The following is a 26,882-nucleotide window of genomic DNA, read 5'->3' as shown; positions in this document are numbered from 1 at the left end:
GGGTCCCAGGTTCAATTCCCCGCTGGATCACTGTTTGTGCGGAGTCTGGTTGTTCTCATCGGGTGGGAGAATAGCCCGTGCGCCGCGCGAGTCCCGCCACGCCGTTCCGACACCCGCACGCAATCCCCCCCCCCCCCCCCCCCCAAAACCCGCGAAGCATGGCTGGCTGCTGGGAGAATCGGCGCTTGCCGTTGGTAATGGGCGAACGGCGATTCTCCGGCCCAGATGGGCCGAGCGGCCTGCCCAAGACGACAGGTTCCCGCCAGCGCCATCCACACCTGGTCGCTGCCGCCGGCGGGAATAGCATGGGAACGCTGGGGGCGGCCTGTGGGGGCGGTGAGGGGGGTTCCTGCACCGGGGGGGGGGGGGGGCTCAAAAGTAGTCTGGCCCGCGATCTGTGCTCACTGATCGGCGGGCCGGCCTCTCTGAAGGAGGACCTCCTTTCCTCCGCTGCCCCGCAGGATCGATCCGCCATCTTCTTGCGGGGCGGCTGCGGGGAGGACGGCAACCGAGCATGCGCGGGTTGGCGCCGACCAATCCGCGCATGCGCGGGTGATGTCATTTACGCTGCGCCGGTCACGTCATTTACGCGGCGCCAAGGCCCGGCGCGTGTAAATGACGCGGCGTCGCTCCTAGCCCCCCGGGGGTGGGAGAATAGGGGGCTGGGAACGGCCTCCGACGCCGGAGTGAAACACTCCGGTTTTCACTCCAGCGTCGGGACTTAGTCTCCTGATGGGAAAACTGTGTCCCCCGTGTCTGCGTGGGTTTCCTCCAGATGCCCTGGTTTCCTCCCACAGTCCACAGACGTGCAGGGGGGCTTGCACTGCTGAATTTCAGCAACTATTATTGGGCGGCTAACATAGCCATGATAAGGAAGTGGGTGCTGGGGGGGAGGGTTGGCTTGGGAGCGGGTTGAGGCAGCCTCATGTAGGGGTACCAGTCTGGGGGGCGTTGGTGACTGCATCTCTGGAGGCCAAGTTTGGTTGACGACGGGGAATGAATTCCGGTATATTCAGGTGTGGGACTTTTGCGCAGGTAGGTGCCATCTCTTCCACTCTTGCCACTAAGGGGGATCCAAGATCGGGTAGTGTCTAGAGGATGGATGGGGGAAGGAAGTATCTCTGATATTTGCAAGGGCGGAGGAGACGCAGACCGAGGAGCTGAGGCATAAATGGGAGGAGTAGTTGGGAGGGGCGATTGAGGAAGGCCTGTGGGCGGACACGCTGAGCAGGGTGAATGGGACTGCAACATGTGCCAGGCTTGGCCTGATTCAATTTAAGGTCGTCCACCGGGCCCACATGACAGTGTCACGGATGAGCAGATTCTTCGGCGTAAGGGCAGGTGTGTAAAGTGTCTGAGAGGACCGGCAGACCATGTCCACATGTTTTGGGCGTGTCCAAAACTTAGGAGATACTGGCAGGGGTTCGAGGACGTCATGTCTGGAGTATTGAACACGAGTGTGAAAATGAGTCCAGAGGTCGCGGTTTTTGGGGTTTCAGAGGCCCTGGAAGTCCAGGGGGAGAAAGAGGCCGACGTTTTGGCCTTTGCTTCCCTGGTAGCCCGGAGACGGATACTCCTAGCTTGGGGGGACACAAAGCCCCCGAAGTCGGAAGTCTGTCTGTGGCTTGGAGAAAATCAAGTTCGCCTTGAGAGGGTCGTTGTTGGGGTTCGCCCGGAGTTGGCAACCATTCATTGACTTCTTTGCGGAGAATTAATCGTCAGCGGGGTGGGGGGGGTGGAGGAGGGTTAAGGGAATGTAGTATAGGGGGTCAATTAGGCAGATCTGGGTGGGACGGGCTACGGCAATTGCACTATGTACTTTGTTTACTGTACAGTCCTTTTGTTTTCTCGTTCTGTAATTCTACTGTTTACAATGCCAAAAAATACCTCATTAAAATTGTTTATTAAAAAAAAAAGCTATTTTCATTTCATTTTGGGTTACGGGGATAGGGTGGAAATGAGGGCTTAAGTGGGTCGGTGCAGAATCGATGGGCCGAATGGCCTCCTTCTGCAATGTATGTTCTATGTATGCTTCTCGCGCGCTCTTTCTCCCGCTCGCGCCCTTTTGCTCGGGCGCGCGTCCCGGCCCCCATTTTCTAACTGCACCTAGCATTTTTGGAAATTACTAGTTTCCCATTTATTTGTACAATGGAAAAATACTTGAGTAAAGCTTTTCTACCCTTTGATTTCTTTTTTGCCATCCTTGCGTTTTTACATCTGTGAGATTTGCTGTTTTCTTCACTTACTAGCTGGAAATATATTGACATGCTTGATACTTTTAAAAAAAATAATAATTCTGGTTTATCCTAAACAGTCTTGTTTTTGTTCTCCTAAGAAGTTTCCTAGTTTTCTTTGTCAATTGATGCTATAGACCCATCAGAACCATGCATACAATTCTTCATTTTTGTCTTCTCCCCAGCAAAATGAAAGAAAATAAAAATGCATCGGAAGTAATAAAGACGGTGAATGTGCTGATCAGCTCGCTAAGCATAGACTACCTGTGGGACTACTTAACTAAGCATTTTGAAGACTGCATCAGGTAGAGTGTTCAATATTCGCGTGGCAAAATGTTTACCTTGTATTGTGTGGCACCTTTCAGGTGCCAAGCATGTTGGTTAGTGGAGTGCCAAGGTTTTCATGGTTCAATGTTTCACAGTTTGAAACAGCGGGAGGAGAGCTGGGAGCGTCACAGTGATGTAGTCGTGAGTTTATAAAGGTTTTGTTTTGGAGGAAGGGATTAACTGAGAAACAACATGAGTGAAGTTGAGGGTTATTATAATAAAGTAATCTAAGTAAACAAAGTAGGATAAGGGACGTAAAGTTAGCGTAAGGGAGGTAAGTTGATAGTATTCTTATCTTAAGCATATTTTTTTGTTTAAAAAGGGAGTAAATCAAGGGCAGTCATGGCAGGAGAGCTCGCACCTTTGAAATGCTCTTCTTGTGCTATGTGGGAAATCATGACGCTTCAGTTGTCCCTGGTGATCAAGTGTGCAGTAAGTGTGACCAGCTGCAGCTACTGCCTAACCACATTTTGGAGCTGGAGCTGAGGGTAGATTCACTGTTGAGTATCCGTGAAAATGAGCTAGTCATGGTCAGCATGTTCAGTAAAATGGTCACAGTGCAGGTGAGGATTGAACAGGCAGAAAGGGCATGGGTGACCAACCAGGCAAAGTAGAGGAAGGCAGCTCATGCAGGAGTTCCCTGTGGCCATCCCCATTTCTAACAGATATACCGCATTGGATGCTGTTGTTGGGAGATTACTTGTGTTGGGGAAAGCAGTGACAACCACCTTTATGGCACCATGGGTGGATCTGCTGCACAAGATGGGAGAAGGTTGAACAGGGCTAAAGTAGTAGTGGGTTTACTTGTAAGGGGAACAGACCGGCGTTTCTGCAGCTGCAAAATAGACTTCAGGAATGGTATATTGCTTCCTGGTGCCAGGGTCAGGGATGTCACTGAATTGCTGCAGGGCATACTGAAGGGGGATTGCAAACAGACAGATATAGTGGTATGCGTTACCAATGATATAGGCAATGAGGTCCTGCAAGCAGAATTTGGGGAGCTAGGAAGTAGGTTAAAAAGACAGGACCCAAAAGGATTATATCTGGTGCCATGTGCTAGTGAGTATTGAAATAGGAGGTTAGCCCAGATGAATGCATGGCTGGAGACATGGTCAGGAAGGCAGGCTTTAGTTTTATGGAACATTGGGACCTGTACAAGACGGATGGTTTGCACCTGAACCAAAATGGGACCAGCGTCTTTGCATAGAGGTTTGCTAGTGCTTTTATGGAGGGTTTAAACTAACTTGATAGGGGGCTGGGGTACTGAGCGTGTGTTCAGGGCTGGATGCACATGCAAAATTTGAAGAGACATCCAGTGAGTCAGGAAGGCATAGAATTTCAAGACCAGTTAAGTCACAATGGCATTGGGAAAGATTGGATGGTATTTTAATTCAAGCAGTCTGACTCACAAGGGAGATGAGTTGGGGACACAAATTAAAACATGGGGATAAGATGTTATTGCTGTCACTGAGACATGTTGAGAGAGGAGCAGGATTGGCAGCTGAATATTCCAGAATATAGGATCTTCGGGCAAGACACAGGTGGGGGCGTTGTGATTATGATTAGGGAATAAATGACAGCAGGAAAGAGGGACGACATCTTAGAAGGCTCTTCAAATGAAGCCATATGGGTAGAACGTAAACACCAAAAAGGGGCATCACATTGCTGGCAGTGTTCTACAGGCCCCCTAACAGTCCGACAGAAATAGAAGAGCAGAGATGTAGGCAAATTTCAGAAAAATAATAGGGTAGTTATAGTGGGGGATTTCAACTTCCCCAACATTAACTGGAGTAGTCATAGTGTGAAAGGTTTAGAAAGAGCAAAATTCTTAAAATGCGTCCAAGATAAATTTTTAAGCTGGTACATAGAAGGTCCTACGAGAGAGGGGTTGGCCCTGGACTTAATTTCTCGGCTTTGTTACCTAAAATTATCAATGGGGGGGGACATTTTGCAGTCAGTGATCATAACTCTGTTGGATTCAAGATTGTTATGAAGAAGGACAAGGTTGGGCTGGAAAGTACTAAACTGGGGGAAGGCTGATTTTAATAAGATCAGATATGATTTGGCCAGAGTGGACTGGGAGCGGGCACTTTTAAGTAAATCTGTGCCAGAACAGTGGGACGCATTCAAGAAGAAAATAGGGAGAGTGCAGGGGCAACATGTTACAAAGACCAACAAATCCAATGAACCCTGGATATTGAGGGGTATACAGCACTGGATAAGGAGAAAAAGAGAGGTCGATGGCAGATCTCAAGGGCTCAAAACAGCAGAAGCCTTAAAGGTGTATCGAATGTGCAAGGGGGAACTTAAAAAGGAAGTTAGGAGAGCAAAAAGGGGACAAGAAAGGATACTGGCAGGTAAAATAAAGGAAAATCCTAAATTGATTTACAAGTATAATGAGGGTAAAATGATAACTAGGGAAAGAGTAGGGCCCATTAAGGGCCACAGTGGTAATTTGTGTGGGGAGTTGGAGGGTGTAGGTGGGGTTCTAAAAGAATAGTTTGTATTGGTGTCTACTAGTGAAAGGGCTGGTGTGTGGGTATAGAAATCAGGGAGAAGGACTGTGATAAAATTAAAGAAATTAATATTGACAGAGAGGAGGCTCTGGGTGGTCTGGCAGGCTTAAAAGTAGACAAGTATCCAGGGCGAGATGAAATGTATCACAGGCTATTGAGTGAGGCAATGGAGGAAAATGCAGGGTGCTTGAAATAATTTACATTCCTCTCTGGCCCTAGGAGAGGTACTGGAGAATAGCCAATGTGGTGCCATTATTCAAGAGGGGAGGGAAGGGATCAGCCAAGAAATTACAGGCCAGTCAGTCTCACCCCAGTGGTGGGGAAGCAGTTGGAAGCAATTCTGAGAGACTGAATTAATTTGCATTTGGAGAGGCAGGGATTAATTGCAAACAGTCAGCATGGTTTTGTTTTTTTAACATATCTGTGAAAAAATGATTTTCCAATATAACACCTTCACAATCATATTCAAACAACAATATTTACCCCCCCCCCCCCCCCCCAGCCATATGAGCTGCAGATATCCCCATCCTTTTGCTTCCGTTAGCAGGATGGCCCCAACACAGAGTACTATTCATCAAAATTCCCAAATACTAACAAGCCCCCTGCCCAAATCCAACTTTATCATCTCCAATGGAGAGAAAACATGAACAAGAATCAACACTCATCCCGCTAACCTCCCACAATAAAATTCCCCATTGGGAAAAAAAACATATCAAATACCAGAAATCACCCACCCACCTCCATACAAATATCACCCAACCAATTTATCTCAACCCCAGTCCATTTCTCTCCACGAACAGTTCAGCCTCTTTTTTGGAGTCTGAAAGTAATAGTCTCTAATTTTGTAAGTCGCACGGAGGCACTTGGGCTAAACCACACCAAATCAAAACTTACTCCAATACACCGCAGCCTTGACCTTGTTAAATGCTGCATGCCTCTTGGCCAGTTTTGCTCCAGCATCTTAATAAATTCTCACCACATGGCCCTCCTATCTGCAATCACAATGATCCTTTGGGCAGGACAAACGAGGGAATACGTGATAAATGGCAGGACCCTAGGAAGCACTGAGGATCAGAGGGACCTTGGTGTGCATGTACACTGGTCCTTAAGGTAGCCAAGCATGTGGATACAGTGGTTAAGAAGGCATATGGTATGCTTGCCTTTATTAGCTGAGGCATAAAGTTTAAGAGCAGGGAGGTCATGCTGGAATTGTGTAAAACATTGATTCGGCCGCAGCTAGAGTATTCTTTGCAGTTCTGGAATTCACATTATAGGAAGGATGTGATAGTGCTGGAAAGGGGGCAGAGGGGATTTACCAGGATGTTGCCTGGGCAGAAGATTTTTAACTGTGAAGAGAGATTGGCTAGACTGGGGTTGTTTTCCTTGGAGCAGAGGAAACTGATGGGGGACATAATAATAATCTTTATTGTCATTAGAAGGCTTATATTAGCACTGCAATGAAGTTAGTGTGAAAAGTCCCTAGTCGCCAAATTCCGGCGCCTGTTCGTGTGCATGGAGGGAGAATTCAGCATGTCCAAATTACCTAACAGCATGTCTTTCGGGATGTTTGGGAGGAAACCGGAGCATTCATATCCAAGTAATGTCCGTTTAGTGGATGCATTGAATATTGCAGGGTAGAGTAATCCTTCTGCTACAGAGCCTTGAAAACATTGGAGCTATGCTGTTTGTGGATTGCCCATTGCTTGTGCAATTCCTTTACTTTCCTATGTTTCACTTGTGGGGACATGGCTCCTTGACTGTGTAGGTTGCAAAATGGAAAAAAATGTGCATTTGTGATGCATTTTAACACTTTTAACACCTGATGTTTTGTCATTGCTTTCCCCAATGGTTATTCATGTTCCTTCTCTTTTATAACTTAATATCTTGAAACTTGTGTGACTGATGAAGAATGCTTTTAAACAGCTACTTGAAGCTCCTGTTTATGAAATGGTGTGCCACTGCTGAACTTGGGTGGGGAATCATGGATGATGCTCTGTTAATTACAGGAACAGATCTCAACCAGTAAGTCACATGGTGGAGGAAGGTCCAAGTGCTCCTCCAACTATCCAAGAACTCTGTTATCTGCTGGTGTTCCTCTTAGAAGTCATTCCATTGGTACGTCAGTATAATTTACTTCATGGTTTTTCGGTACGATTAGACTTGATATTTGATCTCCCTTTTTAGTTTATTTTGTTGCATCAAGTAATAATCATTTTCTGGCTCTTGTGATTGTCGTTATAGTGCACTGATCAGTATGCAAATGAGGTATGCATTGTTTGCATCTAGTGACAACTTACTTGGTGTTCATTGTTTTGGGGACCAGATCCCATTAACATTCCTATAAGCCTGAACATTATACATCCCCAGAGGGTGGTTGTGTTAGTTGTGGAACAGTAAATTCAGCGGCTGTATCAGAGACCTTGGGCGAAATTCTCCTACCCGCCCCGCCACATTTCTGCGCTGACCGGCCGGCGGGAGTCTCCGTAACGCCGGCCGGTCAATGGGGTTTCCCATTGTGGGGCAGCCCCACGCCGTCGGGAAACCCCCGGGCGCCGGCAGAACGGAGACTCCCGCCGGCGGAGAATGACGCCCCTTATCCCTGTTGCCAAGGATTCACTATATTGTTTGTAGTACCTGATTCCAGACACTAGGTGGGACCTTCGAATCCATGCAGTGCAGAAGGAGGCTATTCGACCCTCGAAAGAACACCCTATCTAGGCCCACTCCCCCGCCCTATTCCTGTAACCCCACCTAACCGCATCTTTGGACAGTAAGGGGCAATTTTATTGTGGCCAATCCACCTGACCTGCACATCTTTGGACTGTGGGAGGAAACCCACGCAGACACTGGGAGAACGTGCAAACTCCACACAGTCACCCAAGGCTGGAATTTAATCCTGGTCCCTGGTGCTGTAAGGCAGCAGTGCTAACCACTGTACCAACCAGTAGTTTTTTTGTTTTGCATAACATCAAACAGTGTCTGGGATGTGACAATACAACAATATTTCTGGCCCAGGCACCACAGTAGCATGGGCACAAGGATTTGGGATTGAAAGGGACCATTATGTCATTGTTTTTCATGTTTTCCTATCCTATTTTATGTATTCTTCAATCTACTGAGAACAAATAGTCGATGGTGATTCCTTCTGAATGCTTTATTGGTGCCTTCATCGGAGTTACTATTTCCCAATGTTTGTTTAGAAATAATATAGTGGGGGAGAGCATTTTCCAAAACACACAGGGGGGAGAGAGCATTTTCCAAAACACAAAGGGGGGAGAAAAAAAGTCAAAAGAAATAGAAGAAGATGTAATTGATATCTAACACAATAAAGGAGGGGAATTGTGTGTGGCGCGGGGGGGGGGGGGGGGGGGGGGGGGGGAGCTGGTGAAGGGTGTAAGGCACACTTCTTTAAAATTGCTTGTACATGATTTTCATTTTTCCATCCCCACATGGCCTTGATCAATTTTCTTTGTGTGATACTGGATCAAATTACTGGGTAAATGTCTGCTCGAGATCGCAACCCAGATTATTGGTCCAATGATGATGGCAAACATTGGTCAAAAATACATTTTTCGCACTTGGTTGCTTTGACTCAACAACATTTCTTTTTGTACACCATCTGTTCTTAGTTCAATTCCTAAACCAGGTCTTCCCTGTTTGTTCTCCCCCTCCCCAAATGGGGGTTGTGTTCAGCCTCTAATTGATGCCTCCCTCCTGCAAAAATAAACTTGAAGGAACCTTGCAATAGACAAACTTTTATTTACAGAAACGCAGCCAATAAATCTATTGTGTATGTAATTCTTTCTTTCTGTTTAATTACACTGTTTTACTTCATGGACCTATCTTCAGAAGGTATGACCAATCTGTTATTTCTCTGTTTCTGTTAACTTGAAAGCTCCCACAAAGGAAAATGATAGTTCATTTAAAGAGGAAAAAATGTAGATGGAGGTGTTTGAGGGGTGAGGTGGGAGGGGTTTGAAGCTGTCATCAGAAGGACCCCTTTGAGGTCTTAGACTTTAGCTCCTGTTTGATTTTGCGTTTTTGATATGTGCACTATTATATAATGCTTTTTTCATGTGTATCTGGGGCAATGAGGTGGATAAGTTGGGGCAGTGGGTGGGAGAAGCAGGCCAATATTGAATCAGAGAGTGAAGGTAAATATTCAGGAGTTTTGCTCGAATTTTGTTTGGAGTTAAAGGAGCATTTGAACTTCCAGTCCACTATTTGCCTTGGATGTAACCCATATAGCGTAGCTATATTAGCGAAAATATATTGTATTTACTGTCATCTGCAATGGATTAATTTTACTGTTCACCATTGTCTTCAGGAGCTGTATTCTGAAATTCAGGCACAGTATCTTCCGCAAATGCTGTGCCACGTTGTTCAGTGTCTGATGGAACACATGGAGAGCCTGAGTCTGCAAGAGCTCACCAAGAGTCTGAAGATGTGCTATGTGACACTCGGAAAAATTCAGTTGCCTGCAGCATTCATGGACACAGAGGCACAGAGCACACAGGAAATTGAGCTCGATAGCAGAAGACCAGTTGAGGTGCGGTTGTCATGTTGGGGGAAGGGGTGGTCACATCAGCCAAGTCTATGGTTTGATCCCAGATCTGTGTGAGTTAACTGATCTCAGCCAGGGTGGTAACAGTGCCTTGCTGCATTTGCTGTCAATGCCCTTGGGTTACATGCAGGGGTGGGGGGGGAGTGGAGAAAGTATCCATTAAGGCATTTGCACTTGATTGGTATCCAATTCCTGAGTCTAAACCCTTTTATTTGTTCTGTACTTTGTTAAAAATCAATTTTTATTAGGTTTTTAACATTTTACGCAAAATATACAAAAATGACAATCAAAACAACACACCATGTATCAACAACAACAACAACCCCCCCCCCCCCCCCCCCCCAATGCTTACGGACAATTTTGACATGACTCCATCAAGTAACAGCAGTTCCCTAAACCCACGGCAGGCATGTGGTCATAAAACTCCCCTGAAAGAGCAGGTAAAGGGGATCAAAATCAAGACCCAGCCAGGAAACACTTTTCGAGCATCTTGGTCTATGTGATGCCACCGGAAGTCTTGTTCTATACTTTTTAAAAAATATTTTAAAAATAATTTCCAATTAAGAGGCAATTTAGCGTTGCCAATCCACCTACCCTGCACATCTTTTTGGGTTGTGGGGATGAGAGTCATGCAGACACAGAGAATGTGCAAAATCCACACAGGCAGTGACCCTAGGCTGGGATGAGACCCGGGAGCTCAGCGCCATAAGGCAGCAGTGCTAACCACTGCGCCACCATGCCATCCTTGTTCGTTACTTATAATTTCAGCCTTTGTACATCAATATTTATCCACTTTTCCCTGTAAAAGATGCAATGAATTTTCCCTTAAATACACTTTCCGCGAGAGAAAAAAAGACACATTTCAACAACCATCAAAATAATAATCCCTTGATGCCTCACCTCTCTCCCTTGATATGAATTTGATGTGAACAGTCCCTGGGTGTTTGTGTTCAATACATTTCTTCTACACTGTCACTTCCCCAGTTCCCCCAGAATCTACCCACCGCCCCTTCCCCCTTACCTACATGCTTCCACTTGATCACATCTGCAGCCATGGAGTCACCATTCATGGGTGGGCTTCTCCGGAATCCGGCGGGCAGGCCGTACCAGCGACAAAGAGTGGCGTGAACCACTCTGCACCTTCAGGGGCTAGGTTGGTGCCGGCGGGGTTGGCTCCGCGCCAACCGGTGCCGAAGGGCTTCCGCCGGCTGTCGCGAGTTGGCACATGCGCGGGAGTGCCAGCGTGTTCTGGCGTGATCCCAGCGCATGCGCAGGGGGGTTCTTCTCCGCGCCGGCCATGGCGGACCGTTACAGCGGCTGCCGCAAAGGGAAAGAATGCCCCCACAGCGCAGGCCCGCACGCCGATCGTGGGCCAGGCCACCATTGACCCCCTCGGCCAGCGTCGGGGCGCCCCCCACGAGGACTCCGCAGGCCACCCGCAGAGCCAGGTCCCGCCGGTAAGGACCTTGTTTGATTTACGCCGGTGGGACTGGCCAAAAACGGGCCATCGCGGAGTGGAGAATCGCCGGGTGGGCCACTGCCAATGGCCTCCGACAGGCGCGACACAATTCCCGCGCCCGTCGAAAAACAGGCGGCGGGGCGGGATTCACGCTGCCCCCCGGCGATTCTCCAGGCTGGCGGGGGGGGTCGGAGAATCCCGCCCCATGTGTATGTTTTCACACTTCTACCTCTCTGGCAATGCCTAAAACCTTTCACCTTCCATTTTTGCACAACCTGTCCCAACATCAAACCTTGGATGAGTCATGTCTTCCTCAAACTTAACATGTAAGTCTAACGTGAAGAGAGAAGGAGAAAACTTGAATTGACCCCAGGAAGTCTAGAAGCACTTCCAAGGCTAGTGAAGTACTTTTGGTAGTGTAGTCGCTGTTGTAACATAGGGAAATGTTGATCCAAATATGTAATGTAATCTCCTCCAGAGTGCAAAACCTATTCGGCAGAACCCATTGGCAGATTTCCTGTCTGTATTCATTGCTGGTGGCCAGTATTAACTTCACATTCAATTATGAAAATCGGCAAAAATGTATTTTGGTAACATGCCCTTAGAGAACCTGCGCAACGTGAAGGACTGAATGGGCCTCCTGTGCAGTAAGTATTCTGCGGTTCATGTTTGTTTTCAAATTGGGATTCCTCCCCATCCCAATATAATGCCTGCTAATCCTGACCAATAATGTTCATGGTATATTAAAGGCTCTGTATAAGTGAATGGTTTGCCAAAATACAAATCTTTATTAATGGTGAAATTTCAGAGCCCTTTAGGAGAGGAAACCAGTGAAACAGTATCTGATGCAGAGCACAGTCCGGAAGAGGGAGCAGATTCAGTCTTCCCTTCACTGCGATCTGAAGACAGTGGAATTGGATTGAGCGCAATGCTATCGGAGAAATCCCAGGACCATAGCGACCGGCGAATATCATCGGACCATACCAACGTGTGGAAGAGTAGCGGCAGCATTCAAGCATCGGTGCAGAATATACATCAGCTCCTGTCGCATTTTACTTTAAAATACATCTTCGGGACAAATTGTCAGGCACAGGGGGTTGTGGGGGAGGACGAGAAAATGGGCACCAAGGGAGGAAAAAAGACGTGGGACAAGAAACAGATTACCCTGCCTCAGTTTAAACAAATGCTGTCAGATTTCTTCACCGTTCATGGGCCAACGTTGAAACCGAAGAGGCGGCAGCGGGGTTTTTTCATGCATTTTGACAGCGAGAAGTGTGCGAAGGATGGAGGGGATTGGGACGTTGATCACATGCTGCAGGAGGTGGACGAGGTGACGGAAGACTGCAGGCTGGCATTCGCTGCCACCTGCCAGCTTCTGCTGGAATGTAGCAGTTTTCCCGTGTACCTGTCTTTCAAAGAGATTGAAACATTTTACTTGTCAGCATTCCAGGATATCGGTAAGCTAGTGTGTGTTTCTTTTTTATTCCCCGTCGATTATGAATTTCCTCCTTCCCCATTATCTCTCTTTCTCACTGCCACCCTTCCGGATTAAAGCACTTGTCAGGGCATTTATTCCCGAAGGTGCATGTTTCAGTGACACAAGTGCTCGCCCATGTTATGCTAAGAGGCCTTTCATTGGGTTTGAAAATTGTGTTACTATTACTCGACTCTGCTGATGTAAATGCCAAGTCTAACCCCGTCCTTGTTTGCTTTCTGAGAATGGTGACTGGTTAGTGATCAGAAGTGGAAGCACTGAATGATTTGTCTTCTCCTTCGCCCCAGCACACAGGCCAATTGCAGTGTTTCTTTCTCACCCACTCCCTCCTGTCCCCACCCCCGACACCACTCCCTGTCTGACTGTCAAAATGGGAACTGAATCTTAGCTGTGTCGCTCAGATATATTCAATACCAACTAATTCTGCCTTTTGTGGCAACTGCTTTAAATATTTTATTGCTGTTCCCCTTCCTGGACTAATCTTGGCCCTTGTCATTGACGCTGAGGAAGATTGAGAGATTGAACCTCCACCACATTGTCACTATAATTATATTTTGGCGCAAATAATATTCTTTTGGTAGTTGGTGTACTAAAGCAAAGTTTGGTTATTCGGGTTTCTTTGTTAATGAGATGTGTCTGATGTGCCCGTCTGTCTCTGCTTGAATCCTTCAGGTGATGGTGATGGTTGCCTTCCTCTCTGGCTGAAGTCGCTGATGACTCTGTCTTGCTGTATCAGTGATTGCCATGTGCAAAGTGTAGCAATATCTACTTTGCTGGAAATGATTAGCCACTCTCACTCATTGGCACTTGTTATAGAAGACAAAGTCAAGCGTTACAAAGGTTCTGAATACAGAACATTCCTTGGGAAGTTGCAGATGATAACTGTGCCGCCCATTACACCAGCAACATTGAAGCTTATGGCCGATAGAACCAATTTTTATCAGGTACATTACTGGGGCAATGCTAATTCACCTCTTGGTTGTAGTGATTTATGATATTTTTTGTCACAAGTAGGCTTACATTAACACTGCAATGAAGTTACTGTGACAATCCCCTAGTCGCCACATTCCGGTGTCTGTGCGGGTACACTGAGGGAGAATTCAGAATGTCCAATTCACCTAACAAGCACGTCTTTCAGGACTTGTGGGAGGAAACCGGAGCATCCGGAGGAAACCCACGTAGACACGGGAAGAACCTGCAGACTCCGCACAGACGGTGACCCAAGCCAGGAATCTAACCTGGGATGCTGGAGCTGTGAAGCAACAGTGCTACCCACTGCTACCGTGCTTGCTCACCTGCAACAAGCTTATGTTTAACATTTTCAGTTATAAAAAATCTTTGGAATGGCATGTCATGTGGTTGAAGGATTGATGGATACAGTCCATCAATTGGTGATTACTGAAAAACAATTTGAATTGCTGAGTTGAGAGTTGCGTTATTTTTCTTCTGTACAAATTTTTTTTTAACCAAATACATCATGCTGCCAAAATAGCCAAAAGTGTAAGCCAACTCTGGAGAAGTTCTTGAATCATGGAGACAAGTGTGTGGGTGTCTGCCAGTAGATGGTAGAGTCAGCCTACCTTCCGCGGGGAGAACATCGTTCTCGCTCTCCTTCCACACACGGAAAGCACATGGAAACTGATCAAATAAGTGTTGATTGCAGTCTGCGGAATTATGCCACATGCACAGACCACTTTCCCCATCGGACTGTATTAATAACACTCCTAATTATAAAACCACCCTCCAAACTACTGTGAAAAATCGATCTAAAGTCCTGCTTTAGGTATGCTCCAGGGCATTGCTTCAGTGAATCACTAAATATTACAGCACAGAAGCCCATTGGGCCCACTGTGTCTACACTGGCTCTCGTAAAGAAGCTATCTATTTAGTTCCATAACTATGTCAATTGGGTAGCCTTCATACTTCCAGGTCATCTTATGAATGCATATTTTTTAAATGTGTGTTTTAAAAATACCGATAAATGTAATGTTTTGTTTTCATCTGAGATCCATTTTAAAATATATCTATATTTATTTTCTGACAGAGGGTTGCACATGTGCTATGGAACCAACTCAATAAGGAGAGCAGGGAGCACCACATCACCTCTGTTGAACTCTTTTATAAATTGCACTGCCTTTCTCCGGCTGCTAACATTTGCGAGGACATTATTTGCCAGGCATTGCTTCACAAGGATAAGGTGAGTTTCCTTTTATTTTTTTTCTATCATTATTGTATTCTCCTTAAACGCAAACACGGCGAGTGAATGAAATTTTTTTAGTAGCTACTATTAAAGATCCAAAATGAGCCACACTGTTATTAAATAGCTTGTTTTTTTTTTAATGAATTAACCTAATTTTCTCTTATGATTATGGAGTTTCTCGGACACATAAAAAGAATCTGTTGTGCTGTAATAAGATTGCTAAGGACTGTGACATTGAAAAATCAAGTCAATTACATTTAATTTCTCTCCGATTCAATCCTGAATGGGCCATAATCCACAGGCATCTGCGTGACGGTGAATTATTTACTGGTGGATGAACCCAACATAGAATTTTATACTCTTTTTCTTATTTGCTTCGTTAGTTCTTATATAAATGTTGCGTTCACAGGGGAACCTTGGAAATCTGCTGTTGGTTTCAATTCATTAGTCCAGTTCCTCTCATTAAGCAGATTAGTTTATTTATTCTACTAGGGAAGTGGAGAAGTATTTCCTGCAAGTGTCTAGATTTCACTCTTTGTTACTTGGTACAGTTTCACTTCCTAATTTATCAGGCACTGAGCACATTTCTTCTCTCTCTCTCTTCCTTCCTCCCCCCCCCCCCCCCCCCCCCCAAGGAAAAACGATCTCTGGAAGCTAGAGAACAGTCCCGACAGGGGCAGTGGGGAAGCATTATATACCTTGCAGCACCATGTCTTTATTCCTCGAAGGAGGACAGCTACAGCTGTGATCCATTCACATCCTTTCATCTTCAGTGGTGAAGCCACAATCTTTGTAAACATTGACCACATCAAAGAGCTAAGTGCAGGGAAATCACATGCGCGAGTGATTGGAATGCACTTAATGTGTTTGTATCTCTTTGATGTGGTCAATGTCTCTTACCACATCCGGGGGGGGCTGGAATGGGGGCTTTAGGAGGTGGCAGCAGGCAGCGATTGAGAGATTTGGGAATCTCTACATTGAGGAGGGGTTCCCAAGCCTGGAGGAGCTTGAGGAGGAGTTTGAGTGGCTGGGTGGGAACGGATTTCAGTACCTGCAGGTATGGGACTTTGTGCGGAGGCAGGTTCCAAGCTTCCCTCGCCTCCCTCTAAGGGGACTGCAGGATAAGGTGATGTCTAAAACAGGAGTTGGGAAGGGCGGGGTCTCAGAAATATATAAGGAATTGATGGAGTGGGAAGGAGTTCCAATCGGGGAGGTGAAAAGGAAGTGGGAGGACTAATTGGGAGGGGAGCTGGAAGTTGGGCTACGGGAGAACGCCCTGAAAAGAGTCAGTGCATCCTTGTCGTGTGCCAGGCTTAGCCTGATCCAGTTCAAGGTGGTCCACAGGGCTCATATGTAGCCCGGATGAGTAGGTTTTTGGAGGAGGTGGAGGACAGGTGTGGGTGGTGCGGGGGAAGTCCGGCGAATCATGTACGTATGTTTTGGGCGTGTCCGAAGTTGAGGGGATTTTGGCAGGGATTCTCAGATGTCATGTCAGAGGTCCTGGAAGGGAGGGTTACTCCGAGTCCAGAGGTGGCAATATTTGGAGTGTCAGAAGATCCGGGAGCACGGGGGGGAGAAAGGCTGACGTTTTGGCCTTTGCCTCCCTGGTGGCTCGGAGACGGATTTTTCTGGGATGGAGGGTCTCCGAGCCTCCAAAGTCGGGGCTGTGGGTCAATGACATGGCAGGGTTTCTCAGGCTAGAAAAGATTAAGTTTGCCTTAAGGGGGTCAATACAGGGGTTCACTCGGAGGTGGCAGCCGTTCATCGACTTCTTTAAGGAAAACTGACCGTCTGCAGAAGGGGAGCGGGGGGGGAGCATGGCCGTGAAGAATAGGGGCGGGGAATCTAAGGTATGGGTAGCTAGGAGTTGGGGTGGGGGAGGTTGGGTGTGTTACTGTGGGGTTTTGCATGTGTTGGACCATTGTTATTTAGAATGTTAATATGTTGAAATGTTAAAATTATAAATGCTCAATAAAATGTTTTCTAAAAAAAAGTCTCTTACCACAGGAGTCAATGTGGGTGGTCTCCCTATCCCTCTCCCTAACACAGAGGTCCCTGTTTTTTTTTTGGGGGGGAAAGAGATCAGGCCGGGTCACCCCATACTGTGGGGCGCGAGAGCCACCCAGGCAATCCGGGGCTGGGGAACAGGGCGGAGAGAGGGAAGAAAGGAATCGTGGCGGATATGTGGTTGGAGGGGAGTTTCAGCTTGGATGGCCTCTACCAGTGTGGTCCTGCACGAGGTGAACCTTGCGGTGGCCGAGGAGGGGGGCAATGGTTGCCCCCTTAATCCACCGTGAGGTCCACCGCCCGGGGGCCACAATAGTAGAGACCAGAAGTGAACTGCGCCCCCATGAGTCCCGGCCGCGGGGACTGGAGAATCATGGGAGGCCAGAGCATAGGGTGCAGGCCCACTAAATAGATGCAAATGAGCCATTATGATCCATTTCCATTTAGTTATATGCTCCTGCTGGCGTGCAGCATGGAACTTGGCAGGAGGTTGGTGCATGCCCTGCGCCCGATTCTTTATCCCAGCGCGGAGCGCATTCCGGGTGACCCGGGACGGAGAACCCTGCGTGAAACCTTCTGTTCAGCTGATTAGGCAATGAAGTTTGTAGATCACAAAATGAAATATTTCATAGGCTCGGAAGCTGCTGTTTTGGAATTGTCAAGTCAAAAATGAAATCCGGTGCTTTTGGTATCGAGCAAAGCTAACACTTTTGCCACTGTTTTTCTTCTTCTCGCACAGGGAATCCGATTGGAAGCGCTTTTTAGGTTCTCTGTATTGTGGCATTTTACACGGGACATTCAAGGCAACAGAACGTCCTTCTGTACTCGTTCATTTGATAGGTAATGTCATCATCTAGAGAGAGTTCAACGTTTATTTATTAAAGGGAAAATTCACCTGTGGTTTGGTGGCATGATGCTCAGCAATGGATGCTTGGCCACAGGTCATGTCCCTCCACACCAGCTGGTGAATCATACCGTAAAAGATATTGTGTAAAGGTATCTGAGAAAGACCGGATTAGGAGAAGGTGGTGGCATAGTGGTAATGTCACTCTACTAGTAATTCAGATGCCCGGACTAATGCTCTGGGGACATGGGTTCAAATCCCACTGTGGTGGAATTTGAATTCCAGTAATAAGTCTGGAGTTGAAAGCCTTGTCTCAGTCATGAGTCAACCAATGATTGATTGTTGTAGAGGGAAGGAAACCTGCCATCCTTGTCTGATTTTGGATATATGTAACTCCAGAGCCACAGCAAAGTGGTTGACTCTAAATGCCCTCTGAAATGGCTGGGTAAGGCACACCGTTCAAAGGGTAATTCAGAATGGGTAATAAATGCTGGCCCAGCCAGCGATGCCCACATCCCACGAAAAAAATAAAGAAAGGATTGCTTCTGTTTGGTTAGATAACCTGCCAATCACTGTGTAAGGCTGATGGTGACATTTGGAAGGATGGTCCAGCAAGATTGGTGGTGGTAATTCACTCATGGAGTCTGGGTTGCTGTGGCAACATACACATTTTGCATAGAAAGATTTTCAGGTTGATATTCAAACTGGTTTGGCTGCATTATACACTTCCATCAAATTCTGGGTTGGGACTCAAACCCCAGAGCTTCTGGTTTGGAGGCAGGGAGTCTACCCACTGCAAGACCTATCCCAGCAAGAATTTTTTTTAAAAATTTGACAAGATGTGAATGTCACTGGTGATGCCAGCATTTCTTGCCTTTCCCAAATTGCTCTCAAGAAGTTGGTGGTGCAGTCCCTCTGGTGTAGGTGCAGCCGCAGGGCTGTTGGGAAGCGAGTTCCAGGACTTTGACCCAGTGACGACGAAGGAACAAGTGATATATTTCCAAGTCAGGGTGGTGTGTGGCTTGGAGGAGAACATGCAGGTGGTTGTGTTCCCATGGAGCTGCTGCCTATGTTCTTTGTGAGATGTGGGGGAAATTAACAAGTATCCTTAATGTACAGTCTGTGCTGAAGGCATCTGAGCATTCCTCCCACAACTTCGGTACAGTGCAGTCGCAAACATTTTAGATTGAATTCCCGATGTCTCAGGCGAAAGTCTTGACTTAAGGCCTGATTTTACACCAGGAGATTTTGCCACCTCGAAAGGGGAGGGACGGAGGAATCTCTGCAGAATAGCTTTTGTTCAACTGGAATGGGTATATACCTAGAACTGAACCTGTTAACTAATTTGAGATTTATTTAAAAATTTTATAGAACAGTTTTCATCAAGAGGCAGGGAGGGGATGAGGGGACATGAGGGAGACCATTTAACTGACTGAACGGTTCCTTTCTGTATTCTAGTTTTACTGCAAACTCATAGTAATTATGATTTCCTCCTACACCTTTACTCCCTCCCAGCAGACGCATCCCGTGTCTATGTATTACGTACCTCTCACTTGATTGAACTAAAAAGAACAATTTTAAAAAGTGACTTGTAGGATCTTTAATGGCATTTGAGAGGGGGAGACAGAACTTGCATCTTTATAACATCTTGTATGTCCTCAGGACATCTGATAATGTTATGTAACTCCTGAATTGCTTTGAAGTCTAGTCACTAGATTTGTAGCAAGTACAGAGGCCAGCTTGCATGCAGCAAGGTTTTTCTCAGAACCGTAATTGAGTGGTCACCTTGATTGTTTTCTGGTTGTGGAATGCACAGCTCGAGGACGGTGCCGCCACCAAGACAACCGACACTTGCTTCAATGACAGCGCCCTTCTTGCTTGAAGAGCAGGAATTGGAAGATGAACTGACAAAGGAATTGGAAGATGAACTGAATGATGCAGTCAGAAATATTGAAGAGGTGCTTGGAGGTGGAGAGAGATGTAGCAAGATGGTGGGCTCAATAAGAGCATTTGGAAGTGAAAGGGCATGATGAGTGAATGTCCTGCCATCAACTCAGAAACTGAGTTAGAGGGTGAAATGTGAAGCTTGCTATTGACTTTCTGAAAGTTTTTCATAACCTGCATGTCTCTGATAGAAATACTTGCACTCCACTGTGTAATCTCATGGAGTCTGTTTCATCTTTGTGTTCAGGAGCCTTTTTGTGGTGTTGGACAGTCTGAACTGTTCGGATGGAGCGATCGGGGCAGCAGTGCAGGGCTGGCTTGTCCGTGCCCTCTCCTTGAATGATGTTGCTCGAATTCTAGAACCGGTCTTCCTGCTGCTTCTCAACCCAAAGACACAACGCACGTCCATTCTGTGCCTGAAAAAGAAAGTGATGGGAGGTAATACCAAATGTTGCATGGATGGAGTGAAAAACCACATATTCCCTATCTTCATATTAGTGAAAAACATAATGGAGAATGAGTTTGTGACAATTTGAGACTCTGGGGTGTTTTTCTCTGGCCGCATCGTGCCCAACGCAAATTTGCGCAATTCACACCGATTCCTAAAAGTGGGGACCAGGCACCATGAGCTCCGAGGGGGAGCAAGGAGGAGAGTATCCCTCTCTACTTATTCCAGGGAGCATAAGGCGACAGCAGCTGACCAGATTCCATGGGGAGGGGAGGCCTTCAAGGGAGCTGGGGGCTCGGGCAGGGCTGGAGGGGGCTAGGTTGGGCGTCTACCCTGGGATGGGGGTGGCTTTGGGTTATGAAGCTTTGAAGCCTGCTTTATTTCATGTGAACACCCCATAACAGATCAAAGCACAGCTGTAGCCTGTCCGTTCTAAAATTCTCTTGCAAGACACAATCATTCTGCAGCTGGTTCCTCGCAGAAGCATTTCACTCCCCTTGAAGTTTTCCCTTTGTACTTGTTTAAATTCTGTTTCACTCCCCTTGAAGGTTTTCCTTTGTAGTCCTAAGAGTTATACAGTACAGAAGAGACCCTTCTGCCCATCGAGTCTGCACTGACAAAACTACGGTAAATCTACGCTAATCCCACTTTCCAGCACTTGGCCCAGAGTCTTGAATGTTATGACATTTCAAATGCTCATCCACGTACTTTTCAAAGGTTGTGAGTTTTCCCGCCTCTACAACCCTCCCAGGCAGTGGATACCAGACTCCTACCACCGTCTGGTTGAAATTGTATTTCCTCAAATCCCCTCCAAACCACCTGCGCTCACCTTAAAATTATTCCTCCTCATTATTGAACCTTCAATTAAGGGGAACAGCTGCTTCCTACCCACCCTGTCCATACTCCTTACAATCTTTTAAACCTCAATCAGATCTCCCCTCAGCCTTCTCTGCTCTAAAGAAAACAAGTCCGAGCCTATCCAACCTCTCTTCATAGCTCAAATACTCCATTCCAGGCAACATCCTGGTGAATCTCCTCTATACCCTCTCCAGTAGATTCACCCTTCCTGTAGTGAGGTGACCAGAACTGAGCGCAGTATTTCAGCTCTGTCCGAAACAAAGTTTTGTGCAGCACCAACATAACCTCCCTGCTCTATAATCTCTGCCACGACTGATAAGGCGAATATCCCGTATGCCTTCTTAAGTACTCTATTAACCTGTCCTGGTTTCTTCAGGGACCTAGCATTGGTCCCTGTCGTACGCCACTTGGCACAGGCCTCCAGTCACTTAAACGGCCTCCTACCACCACCCTCTGACTCCTACCACTTCGCAAATTGCCGAAGTTACCCTGGATTTCGTGTGCTTTCACTGCCTTCCATCAGTTTTCCAAATGAGACCTTGTCAAAAGCTTTGCTGAAATCCATACAAACTACATCAACTGCACTACCCTCATGTAGACAGCAATCACCCCCTTGGAAAAACTCAATAAACTTTGATATGTCCTCCCCTGACAAAGCCATGCTTGCTGTCCCTGATCAAACTTGCCTCTCCAAGGGACCATTAACTTTCTCCAAAATTTTCTCCAATATTTCACTACCACTGCTGTGAGACTCACTGATCTGTAATTCCCTGGCTTATCTCTACCATCCTTCTTGAAAAGTGGAACCACATGAGCTATTCTCCAATCCTTTGGCACTTCTCCTGTGGCCAGAGAGGAATTAGAAATTTGGGTTAGAGCCCCTGTAAATTCCTCCCTTGCCTCCCATAGCAGCCTGGGACACAATTCATCCGGACCTGGGGATTTGTCCACTTTTAAGCTTACCAAAACCTCCGATACTTCCTCACTCCTTATGTCAAACTGATCAAGAATCTCTCAGTCCCTCTCTCTGAATTCTGTACCAACATCCTTCTCCTCCCAATTGAAGACAGATAACCTGCCAATGTCCTCCGGCTACTCCAAATTGCCCCCTTAGTCTTGATGAGCTGTACTCATTCCCTGGTTATCCTCTTCCCCTTGATGTACTTAAAGAATATCTTGGGATTCTCCCTAATCCTACCCACCAGTGCTTTTTCATGCCCCTCTTTGCCCTCCAAATTGCTTTCTTAAGCTCTCCCCCTTGCACTTTCTGTAATCCATTAAGGCCTCCGCTGATTTGCTCCTTTTGTACTTGCTTAAAAACCTCTTCTTTCTATCCAGTCCTGATTATTCCTAGGTGTCTAGGGTCCCCTGGGCTTATTGCTCCTAAATTTCACCTTCAAGGGAACATGTTAGGCCTGTCCTCTCCTGATTTCCTTTTTGAATGCACCCCCTCTGCTCTGCTGTAGATTTTCCCATAAGAAGCTGTTCCTAGTCTACTTTAACCAGTGTGTTTACACTTTAACCAGAAACACATGTGTTTCTGGAACAGACCTCTTCATTCACCTGAGGAAGGAGCAGCGCTCTGAAAGCTAGTGACATCGAAACAAACCTGTTGGACTTTAACCTGGTGTTGTAAGACTTCGTACTTTAACCAGATTCTGCCTTATTCTAATAAAATCTACCTTCAGCCCCCAATCCAAAACTGTTTTTTGCAAACCATCTTTTTCCTTTTTCCCCTCTCTTTTCCTTGCCTTGTACTTGCTTGTTTAAAGTTGATTTCACTCCCTTTGAAGTTTCAATGGGCTCTGTGCTTTCAATGTAGCAGTATGTCTCCTTTTATCCCTTTGTACTTGCGTGTTTACATTCCATTTCTCTTCCCATTGACTTTTGTAAGCCTTTTGATTGACAACAGAAGACTATCTCAAAGGAGAGGCTAGCTTTGTTTTTATAGCATTTTGCAGTCCATTAACTCTGAAGTGCTTCCTCTTTTCAGCAGGTGCTCAGTGCTTTTATTTCACTGTGGGTTAAACATGGAAAATAAAAGCAGGAGGAGGCCATTTAGCCTATCGAGCCTGCTCCGCCATTCATTATGATCATGGCTGATCATCATGTTCACTACCCTGATCCCAGACCCCAACGGACGGTACGGTGGCACAGTGGTTAGCACAGCTGCCTCCCAGCTCCAGGGACCCGGGTTCAGTTCCGGCCTCGGGTGACTGTGGAGTTTGCACATTCTCACCGTGTCTGCGTGGGTTTCCTCCGGGTGCTCCAGTTTCCTCCCACAGTCCAAAGATGTGCAGGTTAGGTGCATTGGCCATGCTAAATTGCCCCTTCGTGTCCAAAAGGTTACATGGGGTTACGGGGATAGGGTGCAGGCGTGGACTTCAATAGGGTGCTCTTTCCAAGGGCCGGTGCAGACTCGATGGGCCGAATAGCCTCCTGCACTGTGAATTCCATGATTCTATGATCTCTTTAGTCCCAAGAGCCATATCTAATTCCTTCTTGAAATTACACAATGTTTTGGCCTCAACTAGTGAATTCCACAGATTCATCACTCTCTGGGTGAATAAATTTCTCTTCACCTCAGACCTAAAAGGTTTACCCCTTATCCTCAAGCTATGACCCCTAGTTATAGACTCCCCCACCATCGGGAACATTCTTTCTGAGTCTACCCTGTCTAATCCTGTTAGAATTTTATGCGTTTCTATGAGATACCTTCTCAGTCTTCTAAACTCCAATGAATATAACCCTAACCGACTTCGCATCACCTCCTGACACACCCGCCATCCCAGTAATCAGCCTGGTAAACCTTTGCTGCACTGTCTCCATAGCCCAAGGAAGGAGCAGTGCTCCGAAAGCTAGTGATTTGAAACAAACCTGTTGGACTTTAGCCTGGTGTTGTAAGACTTCTTACTGTGATCAAGAAGTTAGGCAGTTGACATATAGAACTTATCACTGCTAAGTTGGATCTTGTCCTGCCAAAACCCACATCTTGACCAGCAAGAATCACAATGGATGATTTTGGTTGCGATTTCGCGGAAACATTTTTATGTTCATTTGTGGCGGGATTTTCAGTTTCCTGCCGCAGATACCTCACCGCTATCTGGTGACACTTAGTCACTTTTTGGGGCCCTGGGGAATTTCTCCACGTTTTAGCGCGCACGGAAATATTTTCAGCACTGCGGAGCTAACACCACATGGGTAACACCCCACACCGCCAAGTGAGGACACTCCACTATGGGGTCCCTGGGAGCTCCCATTCTTCAGGCCCCCCCCCTCCAAGCCTTCTTATAGCACCTCCTCCCTTCCAGGACCCCCACCTATCATCTCCCCCTCCCCCCCCCCCCCCCCCCCCCCCAAAACAACCTCCTGGAGACCCCTATTTATCTGCCCTGCACACCCCCACCCTGGCAGTGCTCCAGCCAGCTTGGCAGTGCCAAGGTGTCCATGTTCCATGGGGAGGGCCAGGGGGCCACCCTGCACTGACCCAAACCACCCAGGGATCTCCAATAGCCTTGGAGACTCCTCGTATGCCGTCCCGCCTGGTCCACGTACTTGTGGACTAGTACTGATTGGCGCCTGGCTGCAGCCGGAGAATCGAGGGAGGCTGGTGTATCCCGGGTAAGTAGGCCAGGTAAGGAGCATCGTTTGATCTTGCTCCTTTTAGGCAGAGGCCGATTCCAATGCCTCGCGGGAATTGGCTGAATCCCACGAGGTGTGGAGGCTGCCAGGAGGCCCGTGGGTATCCTCTTCCAGGATTTACCGGCTGTGCTGTGCTCTCGCTCGAGCTTTCCACTCCCATCACACCATTTACGTTCTTAGCCCAATCGTGCTGAGACCAGTAGTAACCATTCAAGTTACAACCTTGAACAGGATTAACAAAATCAGCAGAAATCGAAGTTCTCAAGTCCCGGCCTGTCTGACTGGCTCTTTCCACCCTAGGCTGCAGCTTTGCTAATTGAACCATCTGGGGAAATCTGTATATTGATCCTAGTCTAAAGAGATATCTGTACATATACGGTTTGCTTCCACAGCAAGAGATCAACATTGATTGTTTTTCAATTGTTTTTCAGAAGATGTGCAGTCTTTGTACAACACGGTATCTAACTATCCGAAAACCGTTAGTACGCCACTAGAAATGGTTGAAACGAGTTCTGAGGAAAGCTTTGTATTTGCTCACATTTCATCAGTGGACAGGGATGCTCTCTGGGCTGAAGTGGAAGGCGAGCCTGAAAGACCAGTCCTGAATCTCGAGGGGTTAAAGAAAAACACCAACCACTCATTTAACGAATCAGCTCTGAATGTCCGGCAGGAAGAAAGCAAGGACAGCAGCGAGCACACGGAATCCACCGATACCAGTTCGGGTGCTGTGTCTTCCGGGATCACCTCCTCTGTTTCGCCACCATCCCCAGAACATCCAGGTACCATGAGCAATACTGAAGAAGATGGACTTGTGTTACATCAGAGAACTGGCACGGACAGGACGGCCAATAGTGACCCTCAGCCCAAAGCCCAGTTGACACTGGTTCACACCGACTCCGAAAGAACACAGATGTCGCAGTCGCTGTCCAGCGATGAGGAAGAAATAGATTTAGAATTGCAATTAATTACCCGAGAAAAGCTTTTAAAACGGCAACAGGAGAAGCATGCCTTAGTGGAAGCTTTGTTCAAACATGTCTTGTTATATGTCCAGCCTTATGATTCTAAACGGGTATTGTATGCTTTTTCTGTCCTGGAAGCGGTTTTGAAAACCACTCCCAAAGAATTTACTGAGGCACTGTCTGCCACATGTATGGATACCAAATCCACTAGCCAGCTCAGTCTGATACACAACCTTCTAGCTCGCCACCGGGAATCCGTCCTGGGTATGAGTTTTTATGGCAAGCTTTCAACTAGGGCATTGCCCACAGGCCAACTCTCATTGATAGAATTGCTAATTTACGTCTGTCTGAATTTTTTGAGATCCTATTATCCGTGCCAGATGAGGTTGAGTCACAAGGATTTGTTGGGAAACAGGGATGTCCAAGTGAATAGCGTGCAAGTCCTGATTCGGATTATTACGCAGCTGGTTGCAATTGTGAAGTCAGCTGACGGCAAAAACATTGATCTCATCTGCAAAATGCTGGCCAAGTGGAAGATTCAGGAATACGTGCTACGCTCCCTCTCTGCATCCATGTACATCAGCGAGAAGAGCTACACATTCAGCTTTTCAGAACCTAGTGATGAATTCATTGAAGAAGGCCTGTCTGAGGAAAGCCTCGTTAACTTTGGTCAGGACCAGATCTGGAGCGAGCACCCTCTTCAGATTGAACTTCTGAAGCTGTTGCAGGTCCTGATTGTGCTGGAGCACCACCTTGGTCAGACAACTGATGAACATGAGGGTTCCTCTGACCTTTCCAAGGAATGGCAAAAAGTCATGAGCTTCCAACAGTCTATTACTGCCATGGGTTATGTAGAATCTCAGGCGATCACCGCCCAGGGAATGTTTGTGTCAGCAGTTGTCAGAGCCTTAGAACCGCAATACGGTTATAGTATTCATCCACCATGGGTGAGCCTGGTCACTGCCTCCCTACCTTATCTTGGAAAATCCTTGGGACTGGTTGTTGCACCATTTGTTGTCCGGATCTGTAGAAACTTGGATGATCTCGTTCAACAGGATGAATGCGAGAATGAAAAGAACTCAGCAAGGTACTCCAATGTCTTTTTTGTTTCTCTCTCTGTATTTTTGATAGGTGTCTCCTAACACACCGAGACTCCGTTTTTATTTAAAGCGGCATGTGGTTGCTTTCATTACTCTTGTCATTGATTTACTGAGAATTTAGCCAATAGTGTTTGGTGCATTATAATGTGATTGAAGTGAAGCAATAATTTCATTATCTCTTTCTACATTAGGCATCATACAGCATGCAACTGTATCAAAAATTGTTTTTTCAGGCAGCCAGCTCATCACAACCTTCTTTTAAAAAAAATGTATTTCATTACAAAC

General features: G+C 46.7%; 1 protein-coding gene across 3 annotated transcripts in view; it reads left to right on the top strand.

The window, feature by feature from the left end:
* Positions 1 to 26,882, top strand: part of dop1b (DOP1 leucine zipper like protein B) — a 176,303-nt gene that overhangs the window by 86,869 nt on the left and 62,552 nt on the right. For 2 of the 3 annotated variants that reach the window (XM_072513341.1, XM_072513342.1), the window contains exons 11-19: positions 2,420 to 2,539; positions 7,084 to 7,192; positions 9,405 to 9,626; positions 11,909 to 12,557; positions 13,268 to 13,539; positions 14,640 to 14,792; positions 17,542 to 17,642; positions 19,838 to 20,028; positions 24,970 to 26,584. In XM_072513341.1, the coding sequence (XP_072369442.1) occupies positions 2,420 to 2,539; positions 7,084 to 7,192; positions 9,405 to 9,626; positions 11,909 to 12,557; positions 13,268 to 13,539; positions 14,640 to 14,792; positions 17,542 to 17,642; positions 19,838 to 20,028; positions 24,970 to 26,584 (3,432 nt within the window). The remainder of the gene's footprint in view (positions 1 to 2,419; positions 2,540 to 7,083; positions 7,193 to 9,404; positions 9,627 to 11,908; positions 12,558 to 13,267; positions 13,540 to 14,639; positions 14,793 to 17,541; positions 17,643 to 19,837; positions 20,029 to 24,969; positions 26,585 to 26,882) is intronic. The other variant, XM_072513343.1, reaches the window with a different exon arrangement.

The sequence above is a fragment of the Scyliorhinus torazame genome, chromosome 8 (assembly GCF_047496885.1).
Source record: "Scyliorhinus torazame isolate Kashiwa2021f chromosome 8, sScyTor2.1, whole genome shotgun sequence".
Classification (NCBI taxonomy): Eukaryota; Metazoa; Chordata; class Chondrichthyes; order Carcharhiniformes; family Scyliorhinidae; genus Scyliorhinus; species Scyliorhinus torazame.
Note: the sequence above shows the minus strand (reverse complement) of the source record. Positions and strands in the feature narration are given on the sequence as shown.